Consider the following 14,240-nt stretch of genomic DNA (forward strand, 5'->3'; position numbering starts at 1 on the left):
GCTGGGGACATCCCCTGCTGGCAGGGACGTTGCTGCCCCAGCAGCCCATGGGGCTGTGGCCTGGGGCCGTGCCCCATGCAGAGCCCCCGCAGCCCGCAGGCACCTGCCTGCGCAGGTCCCCGGCCGCCCCAGCCCCCCGCCACTTCTTTTGCAGGTACCGGCACTGCAGCAGCTGCAGCAGCAGGTGCTCCCCGTGCTCTGCACCCTGCCCACCAGCTGGGAGCCACCAATGGAGCCCTTTCAAGACGCCGTGCTGCTCATGGAGGACCAGGGGCACCCAGCACCCACTGACGTCTGCCCCCATCCAGACACAGCTCCACTCACCTGCAGCGCTGCCACGCCGCAATCAGGAGGTGAGTTCAGGGGCTGCAGAGCGGGTGGCTGGCTGTCCGCACCGACTGGCTGTGGGAAAGCTGGCATTGCCCCACTAGGGATCTTCTGGCTTTTCCAGCATGGACAACAAGCGCCGGCACCCCGCAGGACATGGCAGACATCAATGAGCTGCTGGCATGGATCAACAACAGTGAGTTTGGGGGCAGCAGAGCTGGCCAGGCTTGTTGGCACCCAGTGGCTGTGGGAGAGCTTGCATTGCCCCACTGGGCAATGGATTTTCTTCCTTCTCCAGAAGTCACATCTGAGACAGGCATCCTGTACGACACCGCAGACTTCGACCAGCTGCTGACGTGGATCAGCCAGGGTGAGTTTGGGGGCAGCAGAGCTGCTGGGGGGGTGTCTGAACCGAGTGGCTGAGTGGGAAAGCTGGCACTGCCCCACTGGGGATTTTCTTCCTTCCTTTTCCAGAAGAGACACCCAGCAGCAACAGACGTGAGGACGACGTGGAAATGGACAGTTTCCTCACCTGGATTCTTGGTGAGTTTGTGGTTTACAGAGGTGATTGACGGGTGGCTGTCTGCACCCAGCAGGTGTGGGAAGGATGCCATCATTCTTCTGGTCTCGGGGATGTTCTTGCTTTTTCAGAAGTGACGAGTGCTCTGGAGGTCCCCCAGCACAACCAGGGCCTGCCTGCAGTCACAAAGACAGAGGGAACAAAGACACTGAGAACGCGCAAGAGGAAAATCATGCTGACAAGCTGCTGGCAGAACTGGACAGCTGCAAAAGGGAAGGGCAGATGCAGTGCATTGCTGCCATGAGGCCAGATGTCTCCAGCAGCCTGGGCTCTTCTTCCAACACAGAGACCCCTGATTCCTCAGGGGCCAGCAGGGAGCTCAGCAAAGAGCCAGATCCTGAATCAGGGCTCCTCACAAACATGCTGTGGCGGCAGCCAGCATCCCCTGAGCTGCCTGAGCTGACCCCCCTGGCTGCCCCCACACCTCCGTCGCCCTGCACTGCACGTCTGATGGAAGAGGCACGGCAGAGGCAGCCCCGAGTGCTGCTCAGCTGCCTGGCACTGCCACCCGACTGCATCTCCTGCCAGCTGGCAGACAAGCACCACGGGGACAGCAGTCAAACGGCCTAGTGCCCAGAACCCACCTGCACCACCACAAGAGGCAAAAGCAGCGGGCACAAGCAGCACACTGGCAGTGTCCCCGCCACAACCAGGAAGCCACCATGCTACCAGCATGTTCCAGGTCACAAACACTGGCGCTAGGCAGAGCTGCCTGTGTCAGCACGGCGGCCAGCAGGAGGACTCAGTGCCCATCACACCCCAACAGTGGCTCCAGCGGGAGCAGACCAAGAAACCGGCCCGCTTGGTGTAGCAGGAGATGTGGCCATAACCAACCAAGGCGGTTCCCTGTAGCCCTGGGCTCCTGGCCGGCCCCCACCACACCCAGAGAGCAGCGGCAGTGTTCCAAGGGCACCAGCACCAGCCCCAGCCCTACCCCTCCCAAACTGGGCTGTCCGCAAACGGCATCTTGGACTGGGGCACTGCGGGGCTCTGAAGATGATGGACCGACAAAGCGTTGCACTGTCAAAGCTAGGGGCTGGGAAATGCTGGGTGGGGGGTGGGAAATGGTTGGGGGGGGAAGGGGTGGGAATTCTTGGGGTGGCCAATATGAGGGTGGGAACTGGGGGTGGCTGGCGGGTGGGAATTGGGGGTGGTGAATTGCTGGGGTGGGGGAGTGGTTGGGGTCTGGAGTTTGGGGTGGGAATTCGTGGGAATTGGCGGTGGGACCTTTTTGGGGTGGGCAATGGAATGGCTGTACTCTGCTACTGGTGGGGTGGGAATCTGGGGGGTGGGAAATGACTGGGGAGACAAATGTCTGCGCTGGGAGATGGCTGGCATCCAAAATGAGTGGACTCTGTAACTGCTGGCACTGGGGATGTGGTGAGGGGGAGGGAACTTGGTAGGGTGGCAATTCTGGGGGAGAAATTGTACTCTGATAATGTTACACTCTGAAAGGGTTGCAATTTGGAGGAAGGAATTACTGGGATGGGAATCTGGGGGGCCGTTGTAATACCAGAAAAATTTTACAGAGCAGCAGCCATGCATCAAGAGAAGGGCTTCACAGAGCAGCAGCTGTGGAGGGAGCAGGAGAAACCGCATGAGAATCAAGAACACCTCTAGGAAAAGAATGAGTAGCTCGTGGCTTTCAAGGGGGGTCTTTGAATGGGGATTGTTATCGCGGTAGCTTTCCTCCAATTGGTGTGTATGGTTTTTAAATGCCCTCGTCTGTCTGTTATAAAAGCATGGCTGTTCGGGCAGTCGATGGACGCAGCCATATTTAACAATATTGGTGTGTGGCTGTTTGCCTGCTGACTTTTTGCCTTCAGGTTCACCAACTACTGTCTCAGGAACCAGAGTTATTAGGCATTATCCAGGTTATCGTGTGCTTCTTTTTTGTTAATAGATTGGATGTGAATCAAATAGGATCTGATGTTACCGATGGTGCTGGAATCTACAGGAATAATCATTGAATGTATTAGTAATGCTTGGTTATGATGCTATTAGCCTATTTTAATTTAAAGCCTTTTCTTAATTTGAAAAGACAAAACCTGGAAAGGAATCCCAGGCAAAGGGATGACCCTGTATCACAGAATGGCTACCTCTCTTACATCAAAATAAGAGGGAATTTTAAAATATCACCATGCATCACTTGAGACAAATGCGCACGCTCATAGAACTGAATGGGAGAGTTGATTTCATTTTCCAAGCAGGTGTTCCTCTTGGGCTCTGTATCACGCACTGGCCATGCGGATATGGAGTACAATGGGAAGAAATCCTTCAGAGCCTGAATGCAGGAGAGAATGTGTGGTGGGTGAGAGAGGAAAGGTGCACTTTGAAGCAGGGGACGCCCTGCTGGCACTGCCTGTCGCATCCACCACCAACACGGTTTGCTCTTTATCCTGCTCCACAGCTGCTGCTCTGTCAAGTCCTTCTCTTGATCCATGGCTGCTGCCATTCTTCTTGGATTACAACAGGGGGCTGGGAGTTTTTTTGCAGAGGAAGGGAACTATTGGCGGGAGGAAGCGGGGCGGGGAGAAATTGATTGGGGGTGGGAGTTTTAGGGGGTGGAAGCAGAAAGAATTGTTAGGGTGGGAAATGGTTGGGAATACTGTCATTTATTTACTGTTTGGTATGTTCAGTTATTAAATGTCTTACATTCACTTTGCTATACCTCTGCCTGCAGCTGTTCATTCAGTTACAAAGCTCACCTCCCTGGGCCCACCTTCAGGGCAACTTGGGCAGCAGAAAGGGCAGTGTCCCAGATCTGCCGCCACCATTGGACCCATCCCTCCCCTCCAGGACCCCCTCCCCTCCTCAGTCAGTTCTGCGTGGGAATGGAGGGATGAGAAGGGGAGATCGGAATTCTGTTAGAGCTGAGTGGCTCAGCCTGTAGTGGAGGAGGCTCACTGCCATCCCAGACACAGCCATCAGTCCCCAGGTGCAGAGAGGACTGAGCCAGGCTGCACACTGCAGTACCCAGCAGCAGTATCAGAGTCTGAAGCCTGCCTAGTCGTGTGGCTGCGCTGCAGGCTGAGCTATGGAGAAAGCCCCATTTCGAGACTGTTTCAGTTCCTGAATCCCCCTCCGTCTTGCTCTGCTCCATCCCCAGCCGCAGGCCGGCGTCCCCAACATGTTGCTGTGGTTGCAGAGCTGGACTTGGCCCTTGACCTGTGCCCCTGCCCCCATGATCCACCTTGCCTTCTCATCCCTCTATATCCAGCGCATGCCCCATCTATCTCAACTCCATGTCCCACCCATGTCCTCTCTACGTCCTCTCCCTACTCTTCTCCATATCCACCCAACAGCTGCCGAAGCACTGCGGGGAAGGAAGTGGGAGCTGCCATTCATCCCTATAGAGAAAGTGCCAATGCAGAAGCAGGAACGCCCAGCACAGATCCACCTGGAGCAGCAAAACTCTGTCCCGAGACAGAAATGCTTCCTTGGCAGCTCCTGCCTGTGCTGCACTGCTGCACCCAGACATGGGCCCTGCTCTCCCTTCTCAAGCCGGGGGCTGGGAGCTGCGTCCTTCCCAGGCAGCACAGCAACTGCTCCGCACATTGCAGACCGCTCCCCCAAACCACCCTCACGGTGCCTTACCTCCTGGCAGGCTCAGGGAAGGAGCACCCGGTGCCCTGAGCCCACAGGCCCAGCCCTGCACAGCACTGCACACAGTACTGTCATGGCGGCACCCGGTGCTGCCGCACAGCATCCTGGGAGTGGTAGTTCCTGCGGGCCCTGCAGCTCCCAGCAGGCCCTGCAGCTCCCAGCAGGCCCAGACGAGGGCAGAGGGGAGCAGTGCTGTCAGCCGGGAGCTCGCCCAGAGAGCCCGATGTTCGGAGCACTTCACACCAGGAACTTTGGACTCGGCTGCTTCTGTCCACAACGGCCCTGAGCTGCTCAGGAAGCACAACTGTCTCACCCTCTGAGAGCTGGGCTGTGCAAAGGAGGCTGCAATTGCAGGCTCAGCTCTGCCCTGTTCCAGCAATGCACTTCCTTACAACTGGAGCACTGTCACGCTTGCTTCTTGCACGTAGCAGTCGCCTGTGATAAAATGTTTGCTCATTAAGACCGGGATGTGGTAGCATTGTGGTGGAGTGCTTGTTCATTAGGACCGGGATGTGATGGTGGAATATGGAGGCCACAAGGGTTGCAGAACACTCTAATTTTATGGGTAGATTGTGTACTCTGCATAGTTACAGGCAAAGCGCGCCCCGATGGATACAAAGTTTCACGGAAGGACCAACCAAGGAACGACACACCAAGTGGCACGATCACGACCGACCAATTAAAGGACAATACGCTCGGGATGGACAATACAAAAGAAGTTGCAAGGGACGGGACGGTGCGGCAGTTGGAGGAACGATAATCCCCCTGTCGCCCAGCGCTGAATTGCCTTTTTGTTTTACCCGCTACAATTAATAAAAGTTTATAATTGGAAAATTATTGGCTCATTGCTTATAAATTGATGACATCGCCCACCACTTTGCACACCTCTGTGCTCGTGCAAATGGCCACCACCCCATCCCTGCACACATACACCCACGTACCACCTCATGCTTGCACACCCTCCCACATGCGTGCACAAATCTCTGCAGTGCATGGACACACCCATGCACACCCACATGTGTGCAAACCCAGCACTGTCCACAGCTCCGTGCACGCTCATTTGTGCATGAAGATGTGCACAGCCTTGCTCATAGCCATGTGCATACACACAAGTGTGAAGAACAAACAGTCCACTGGCGTCCCTCTGTCTGTGCCTCACTGGCTGTGTCACCAGAAGAGAATTCAACTCTAAAGAATGAAGAACTCACATCTGGCTCCAAGGATTGTAACCCTCCTGTCTCTCTGAGATCTCCACTGTCTCACCTGGACGTGAGCGTCTCTCACAGCCAGCCAGAAAAGCAAGCAGAGGCTGATACCAAGGAACCCCTCCCTGATGTGCAACTCTCTGACAGTTTCTCTTTACACAGAGTGCTGGCCGCAGCCGTGTGCATTATCACATGCACTTGTATGGGCAGTTGGTGTCTAGGCGTGAAGGAGACTTGCTAATTGCCCTGCTGACATATAGGGACAGACAGAAAATTTCAAGGGAGAGCTGGAGCATGTATATAAAGGATGTACAGACCTACAGTTAAGGATGTGGATTTGCATCTGAGTCCGTGCCTGCAGACGATGCAAGTGCTATGCATTGTCACCCAATGGAAATGATCAAACAGCTGCTTTGGGACAGACTGTCTATAGGGCTCAGGAAGTGTGGCCTTCCAAGGTACTTCAGGTGTCCCAAAGAACAGAGGCAAGCAGTGATGATTCCCTTCTCTCTTGATTCTAATACTTGTTGGTAGAGCGCTTGAGAAAGACTTTGGAGGCTTTCCTCAGCCTCTACCTTTCCTTGTACCTTTACAAAAGCAGACTGCCTAAAAACAAGAAGACTGGACACACTTTTTGGGTTTGGTTATTTTTATTAGTATTTTTTTAATATTATAATATATATAATATAATATTATTTATTATTGTATTTATTATATTATATATATTATGTGTATTGTGTATATTATAATATATATATTATATATATTATATAATCATATATTATAATATATATAATATATAAATAATATATAATATATATATATTTTTAGTTGTTTTGGCGTTTTTGGTGTTTTTTGTTGTTTTTTGTTGTTTTAGTCCAGTCCAATGTAATAAATTCTCAGTCTTACATGGGATGAATTTTTAAGGTCTTCCTGCTGATGGACCACACTCCACTTGAACATCAAGGGGAGCATGAGGTAGCCTTCATCCAGAAAGGTGGAATCTTGATGGGATGTTGCTGTCTTATGGAGAGGAATCTCGGCGTCCCCCAGGTTGAGCCAACACACGGACACAGATTTCTGGATGGTGACCATCACTTTCTGCCCCTGCTCCTGCTGCCTGGTCTCTCTTCGTCATCGGTATCCAGCAGGAGATCACGAAGCCCTGGAGGCACAGTGGTATCCAGGTCATCATCAGAAACTTCTTCCACCAGATTGGAAGGGACCAGTCCTCTTGTGCCGTCCGTCAGCTCTCCCAGAAACCAGCCATCCTCATCCATGTCTCCGTAGACGTAAACATATTGTCCAGCTGTCAGTGGAAGCTCTTTTTCTGGGTCCTCATTAGGGCCTTCAAAAGGATTGTAGCTGTGACGAGATAAGAATCTTCGTATTAGTGGTAGTGAGGGTCTGTGAGAATGCATGCTGCAGACTGCCACTGGCCACACTTCAGACTCCCCCAGCTTTTCCTGGGGGTTGGGGCATTCCTGTTCGGGATATCTGTGCAGCCTCAGCTTTTTCCCGATCTCCTGGAGCTGTGTGCAGTTTTCCTCCAGACGCTTGCCAAGTGCACCAAGCTTGACATCAGCCTGCTGGAGACTCTGCAGCTTCTGGCACAATTCTGGAGAACGTCCCTGTCTCAGCAGGTGGTTCTGGGCCTTCAGGGCCTGGCACTGCCTCTCCAGGTTGCTCAGGGTTCGTTGGAGGCAGCTGCACTGCTCCAGCAGCTTGCTGCTTGTGCTGCTTGGGAACCCCGGGTCTTCCTTGGCCTTCTCATTCTCCTTTTCCACATGCTGTCTTTGCAGCTGGTTAATGTCCTCTGCCTTCTCTGTGGCCTCTTCAGATGTGGAAGAGGCCTCCTTGAGCTGCTGGACTCTACGCTTGCCTAGTGCTCCTAGTTTGACCTCAGCCTGATGGAGAGACTGCAGCTTCTGGCATGCTTCTGGAGAGTGTCCCTCTCTCAGCAGGTGGTTCTGGGCCTTCAGGGCCTGGCAGTGCCTCTCCGGGTTGCTCAGGGCTGGTTGGAGGCAGCTACACTGCTCCAGCAGCTTGCTGCTTGTGCTGCTTGGGAACCCCGGGTCTTCCTTGGCTGTCTCATTCTCCTTTTCCACATGCTGTCCCTGCAGCTGGTTGACGTCCTCTGCCTTCTCAGTGGCCTCTTCAGATGTGGAAGAGGCCTCCTTAAGCTGCCGGACGCTACGCTTGCCTAGTGCTCCTAGTTTGACCTCAGCCTGATGGAGAGACTGCAGCTTCTGGCATGCTTCTGGAGAGTGTCCCTCTCTCAGCAGGTGGTTCTGGGCCTTCAGGGCCTGGCAGTGCCTCTCCGGGTTGCTCAGGGCTGGTTGGAGGCAGCTACACTGCTCCAGCAGCTTGCTGCTTGTGCTGCTTGGGAACCCCGGGTCTTCCTTGGCTGTCTCATTCTCCTTTTCCACATGCTGTCCCTGCAGCTGGTTGACGTCCTCTGCCTTCTCAGTGGCCTCTTCAGATGTGGAAGAGGCCTCCTTAAGCTGCCGGACGCTACGCTTGCCTAGTGCTCCTAGTTTGACCTCAGCCTGCTGGAGAGACTGCAGCTTCTTGCATGCTTCTGGAGAGTGTCCCTCTCTCAGCAGGTGGTTCTGGGCCTTCAGGGCCTGGCAGTGCCTCTCCGGGTTGCTCAGGGCTGGTTGGAGGCAGCTACACTGCTCCAGCAGCTTGCTGCTTGTGCTGCTTGGGAACCCCGGGTCTTCCTTGGCTGTCTCATTCTCCTTTTCCACATGCTGTCTTTGCAGCTGGTTGACATCCTCTGCCTTCTCAGTGGCCTCTTCAGATGTGGAAGAGGCCTCCTTAAGCTGCCGGACGCTACGCTTGCCTAGTGCTCCTAGTTTGACCTCAGCCTGCTGGAGAGACTGCAGCTTCTTGCATGCTTCTGGAGAGTGTCCCTCTCTCAGCAGGTGGTTCTGGGCCTTCAGGGCCTGGCAGTGCCTCTCCAGGTTGCTCAGGGCTGGTTGGAGGCAGCTAGACTGCTCCAGCAGCTTGCTGCTTGTGCTGCTTGGGAACCCCGGGTCTTCCTTGGCCGTCTCATTCTCCTTTTCCACATGCTGTCCCTGCAGCTGGTTGACGTCCTCTGCCTTCTCAGTGGCCTCTTTGGATGTGGAAGAGGCCTCCTTAAGCTGCCGGACACTACGCTTGCCTAGTGCTCCTAGTTTGACCTCAGCCTGATGGAGAGACTGCAGCTTCTGGCATGCTTCTGGAGAGTGTCCCTCTCTCAGCAGGTGGTTCTGGGTCTTCAGGGCCTGGCAGTGCCTCTCCAGGTTGCTCAGGGCTGGTTGGAGGCAGCTACACTGCTCCAGCAGCTCGCTGCTTGTGCTGCTTGGGAACCCCGGGTCTTCCTTGGCTGTCTCATTCTCCTTTTCCACTGCATGGGAAAAGGAGAACTGTCCCTGCAGCTGGTTGACGTCCTCTGCCTTCTCTGTGGCCTCTTTGGATGTGGAAGAGGCCTCCTTGAGACACTCCACATCCTCCCACATCTGCTGAGAGCTTCTGCTCTTCTCTTCAAGGAGGCTGCACGGTCTCCGCAGCTCCTTCAGCTTACTCAGCAGATGTGTGTTCTGCTCCTGCTGCTCCCTGCACTCAGGTGGGCAGGCCTCTTGTTGCTCTGCAGCCTGAACACCCACCTCTGCTACAGCCCGATGGCAGGCCCTGGCCCTGTCGAAGAAGACGCGTGGCTGCCCCTCCACGTGCTCCAGGATGTACTGCAGGAAGCGTCTTCTCTGCTCCTGCAGCTCACACTGGAGGCGCTTGCTCTCCACGGCCTGCTCTGCACGGGACTTCCAGCAGAGCTGCCGCTGGACTTCCTGCTGCATTCTGCGGTCTGCTCTGCTGCTGCTGCTCCTCAGCAGTGCCTCCACCAGCTGCCGCTGCAGATGCCATGCCTGGTGGATGGTGTCGTTGCGCCGCTTCTGCAGCAGCTCCTGCATCTGGCGCAGCTGGGCCTCCTTCTCCTGCAGCAGTTGGCGGATCTCTGCTTTCCACTGCCTCAGGCTCTGCTCCTGCAGGCGCTGCAGCTTTGACACCCTCACCCGCTCCCACTTGGAGCGCAGTTTGTCGGCCAGAAGCTGTCGCTCCCGCTCTGCCGCCTCCTGCCGCTCACGTCTCTCAGCAGCACAGCGGTGCTGCAGCTCCTGGGAGCGGAGCCGCTCGCCCTCCAGCTGGGCCTGCAGTGCCTTCAGCTCCTGCGCCTTCTCCTCCCGTTGTGCAGGGCAAGCAGGGGGCTGTGCCGGGCCCCGGTGGGGAGAGGGCCGACTGCCCAGGAGCCCCAGGTCTTCCTTGGCTTTCTCTGGCACCTAGAACCAGAAAATCATAGAATAACAGAATGGTTTGTGTAGGAAGGGGCCTTCAAGACTCTCCCGTTCCAAGCCCATGCCAAGGGCAGGGACAGCTTCCACTAGGACAGGTTGCCCAAAGGTGCGTCCAGCCTGGCCTGGGGCACTGCCAGGCGTGTGGCAACCACAGCCTCTCCTGGGCAGCCTGTGCCAGCACCTCTGCCCCCTCATGGTGTCCCGTCTTCTTATATCTCATCCAGATCTCCCCTCTTCTACTTTCAGGGTGTTGTCCTTTGTTGTATCACTACCCTCCCTTACAACCAGTCCCTCTCCAGCTTTCCCCTGTTCTCCTTCAGGCACTGGAGGGCCACTCTGTGGTTTCCCCAGAGCCTCCCCTCCCCAGGCTGAACAATCCCCACTCTCTCAGTGTGTCATCTCACCTGGACGTGAGCGTCCTTCATGGCCGGTTGACTGGAGCCCTGCTCTGCACGGTGGCGGCGCAGAGCTCCCTCTTTTTCCTGGGAGCAGGACATTGCGTTACGGAGCACGTCTGCCCAGCTCCCCACAATGTAATAGGTGAAGAGCCTCCTCTCCAGCTCCAGCTGACGCTGGAGGTGGCGGATGTAGGCAGGCTGCTCACCATCCGTCTCCCAGCGCAGCTTGCTGAGGGCGACCTGCAGCTGGGCATGGGCCGCCTCGCTGCTCGGGGGGTTCCTCAGCACCTTGGACAGATGCTGCTGCAGCTCCCGAGCCTGGCGCAGGGCTGCATCGCAATCACGCTGCAGCTGCTCCTTTGTCGCGCGCAGCTCGGCCTCCTTCCAGAGCAGCAGCTGCCGGGTCCCCGTCACCCGCTGCCGCTGCTCCCACTCCTTCAGCTGCTGCTCTTCCTGGGCCTGCTGCTTCTCCCAGGCACAGCGCAGTTGGTCGGTCAGCAGCTGCCGCTCCCGCTCTGCCGCCTCCTGCAGTTCACATCTCTCGGCAGCCCAGCGGCGCTGCAGCTCCTGGAAGTGGAGCCGCTCGCCCTCCAGCTGTGCCTGCAGCACCTCCAGCTCCCAGCTGTTCTCCTCCTGCTGCGCAGCGCAGGCTGGGAGCTGTGCCGAGCCCCGGCGGGGAGAGGGCCGGCTGCACTTGGCTTGTCCCTGTCCCGCGCTGCCTCGCAGCACAGCCATGGGAATCTGAAGAGATTTTCGGCCTCCAAAAGCTGTAGCCAAAGGCCGCCAACAATCACTCTCACTCGTGGGGTCTGCAAGGACAGCTGCCCCTGACCCCGTAGCGCCCACTGCCTCTCGTCCCTGTCGCAAGGGTGTGCAGACAGTGAATGCCTTGGGGGTTCTGCGCCAGCACCTTCTGTGCTGTGTGCTGGCCCAGCTCATAATGGAGGGCGGGGCAGTGACCTTCAGTCCTATTGGACAGTGGGGCCTTCTGGCCCAGCTCATAATGGAGGGCGGGGCAGTGGCCTTGAACGCTATGGGGCAGTGAGACCCTGTGCCCCCAGCACGTCATGGAGGGTGGGGCAGTGGCCTTCTGCGCTGTGGGGTAGTGCAGCCTTCTGGCCCCTGCACAAAATGGAGGCTGGGCCAAAGTGGATTGAAGCGGTGTTGGGCAAAACCACCTCTCACAGTGCTGGGCTACGTGGACTTCTCTGGCACTGGAGAAGAACAGCAGCGGGCCACCCGTCTCATTGTGATTTCCATTTAGATGGCAATAAAGGAAACATCTCACCATACCTACAAGCTAGTTAAGTTAAAAGAACCTGGTTGCCGATGTACCCTGCTCAAGGAGCTGCTGGAGCAGATGGCCAGGCTGCTGCAAGAAATCAGCAGCCTGAGGAGCTCTTGGGAATCTCTGAGGGAGACAGGTAGGAGGTGGTGTGAGCCTACTTCCACCGCAGACAAACAGCCTCATCCTAAGTCCCCGCTAGTGGGAGGAGCCAATCCAGCTGCTCAGCTGCAGGTCAGAGACCTAGACAGCCCACGAGAGGAAGGGGGCTGGGCCCTCGTCCCTGCTCAGAGCAGAAGGAAGCGTCTGCCCCCAAGCTCCCACAGTGATGCCAACCCGTGCAGCATCCCCTACAGCGTCCCTGAGTAATAGATTCTGGGTGTGAGAGGTAGATTGTGTTTTTGCAGCGTAAATTGTCAGTATTTCTGTATGTAGCATAGGAAAAGTTGCCTTTCACAAAGAAAGCTTCCGAACAGAGTAAACTTGAGACTAGGGCAATCTGACCACAGTAAAATTGGCATAGGCACCAGGTGAGGTAATTATGTAGGGCAGGGACAAAAAGACAAAAAATGGACACAAAATATACACCAATTGGACAAAGGATTAGACAAAAAATAGAGAAAAAAATTGTATTAAGAAAGTAAAAAGGAAAAGAATTGGACAAAAAAAAATTGGAATAAGAAACTTAAAAGGACAAAGAATTGGACAAAAATGGGAGAAATAACTTGAAAGGAAGAGAACTGGACCTGCAGCTTCATCACAGAATCACAGAATTGTAGGGGTTGGAAGGGACCTCTAGAGATCATCAAGTCCAACCCCCCTGCCAAAGCAGGCTCCCTACACCATTGTGCACAGCTCGGCGCCTGGGCGGGTCTTGAATAGCTCCAGAGAAGGAGACTCCACCACCTCCCTGGGCAGCCTGTTCCAGTGCTCCATCACCCTCACCATAAAGAAGTTCTTGCACACATTCATGCGGAACTTCCTATGCTGAAGTTTCAGCCCGTTACCCCTAGTCCTGTCCCCACGCACTACTGAAAAGAGACCAGCCTTGCCACTATGGCTCCCACACCTCAGGTATTTATAAACCTGGATCAAGTCCCCTCTCAGCCTTCTTTTTTCTAGGCTAAACAGACCCAGTTCACTTAGTCTCTCCTCATAGGGGAGATGCTCCAGGACCTTCACCATCATTGTGACCCTCCGCTGGACTCTTTCCAAGAGATCCCTGTCTTTTTTGAACTGGGGAGCCCAGAACTGGACACAGTATTCCAGATGAGGCCTCACCAGGGCAGAGAAGAGGGGGAGGATCACCTCCCTCGACCTACTGGACACGCTCTTTTAATGCACCCCAGAATGCCATTGGCCTTTTTGGCTACAAGGGCACACTGCTGGCTCATGGGCAACCTGTCGTCCACCAGGACGCCCAGGTCCCTCTCTGCAGAGCTCCTCACCAGCAGGTCATCCCCCAGTCTGTACCAGTGCATGCAATTATTTCTTCCTAGGTGCAAGACTCTACACTTGCCTTTGCTAAACTTCATCCCGTTTCTTACTGCCCAGCTCTCCAGCCTGTCCAGGTCTTGCTGAATGGCAGCACAGCCTTCAGGCGTGTCAGCCAATCCTCCCAACTTTGTGCCATCAGCAAACTTGCTGAGGGTGGTCACTATCCCCTCATCAAGGTCATTTGGAAGTTTGATACGTATTTATTCTACCATGTCATTTTAAGAAGTCTGACCAACTCCATTTCCTTTCTGCTCCCTGCTGTTCTGTGCTGGGGAGCCCTCTGGGCAAGACACGGTGCATGGTCCAGATGAACTGCTGCTCAGCTGTGGATGCTTCCCAGCCACCACTGTTCCTGGAGAAGTCCCAGCTCAGCTGGTTCCCAATAGATCTGATGGTTTCAGGATGCATTGGTTTTCCTGCGGTTCCTTTATAGCAGCAGACAGTTCACAGGATTTGCAAATGGACCACCGGGGAAGAAGGTTGCAAGAGGCTCTGTGGCATACCGGCTGGGCGTCACATGATACGTGCTATTTTACCACTAGGCAGCTGATCTCATTCCCCCAGACACACAACTGGATAAAAATAAAGGCCTGGTTTTCCTGGGATTATCTATTGGATGAAATGCCTTTCAGGCTGTAGTGTCTGTGTCTGTGCACACAGATTTCTGCAGGACCGAGGGAAAGCTGCTTGCTTAGATTTTAAATCATGTATGAGCATCGTACAGTCAAGAAGAAATGAGCCCGTGAAATCTAGACACTTAAAGGTGTTCTGCACCCTGCTGTTAGACTGTGTTGCTAGACTTTGCATTTCTTTTCTTATCTCATTGGGTTTTAAAGCTTTCAGTAAACTTAACAAGATGGGAGTGTTTGTTCTTAAAATAGGAATATTGTGTTTTTCTGAGCAGAGCATCTCTGAAGCCCAATGAGATACTTTGGAAAAGGAAATTCTTCCGAGCGTGAGTCACGTGCAAGCAAAACAGGCCATAAGTAGGCTAATGTAAATACCTAG

General features: G+C 54.8%; 1 protein-coding gene and 1 long non-coding RNA gene across 2 annotated transcripts; one reads left to right on the top strand and one right to left on the bottom strand.

Moving 5' to 3' along the window:
• The first annotated feature begins 606 nt into the window (after window positions 1-606).
• LOC146759912 (uncharacterized) lies at window positions 607-1,035 on the top strand. The gene is made up of 3 exons (XR_014948821.1): window positions 607-697; window positions 802-870; window positions 979-1,035. It is a non-coding gene; the product is annotated as an uncharacterized LOC146759912 (long non-coding RNA).
• Window positions 1,036-6,487: 5,452 nt separating this feature from the next.
• On the bottom strand, window positions 6,488-11,337 carry LOC146759913 (uncharacterized). Its single transcript, XM_085554925.1, has 2 exons — window positions 10,457-11,337; window positions 6,488-10,037 (listed from the first exon to the last, which is right to left on the bottom strand). Exons 1-2 carry the CDS (start codon window positions 11,183-11,185, stop codon window positions 6,813-6,815), a joined length of 3,954 nt encoding a protein of 1,317 aa, XP_085411051.1. The 5' UTR covers window positions 11,186-11,337; the 3' UTR covers window positions 6,488-6,812.
• Window positions 11,338-14,240: the final 2,903 nt, after the last annotated feature.

Source organism: Coturnix japonica, chromosome 8, assembly GCF_054131305.1.
Source record: "Coturnix japonica strain WE chromosome 8, WE-NBRP24, whole genome shotgun sequence".
Taxonomy (NCBI): Eukaryota; Metazoa; Chordata; class Aves; order Galliformes; family Phasianidae; genus Coturnix; species Coturnix japonica.

What these genes read in the sequence shown, in the direction of transcription:
- LOC146759913 (XM_085554925.1), bottom strand. Translation starts at nt 11,185, where the DNA reads ATGGCTGTGCTGCGAGGCAGCGCGGGACAGGGACAAGCCAAGTGCAGC. An exon ending in TGAAGGACGCTCACGTCCAG is followed by an intron (nt 10,038 to 10,456) that starts GTGAGATGACAC and finishes TTCTGGTTCTAG; the next exon opens with GTGCCAGAGAAAGCCAAGGA.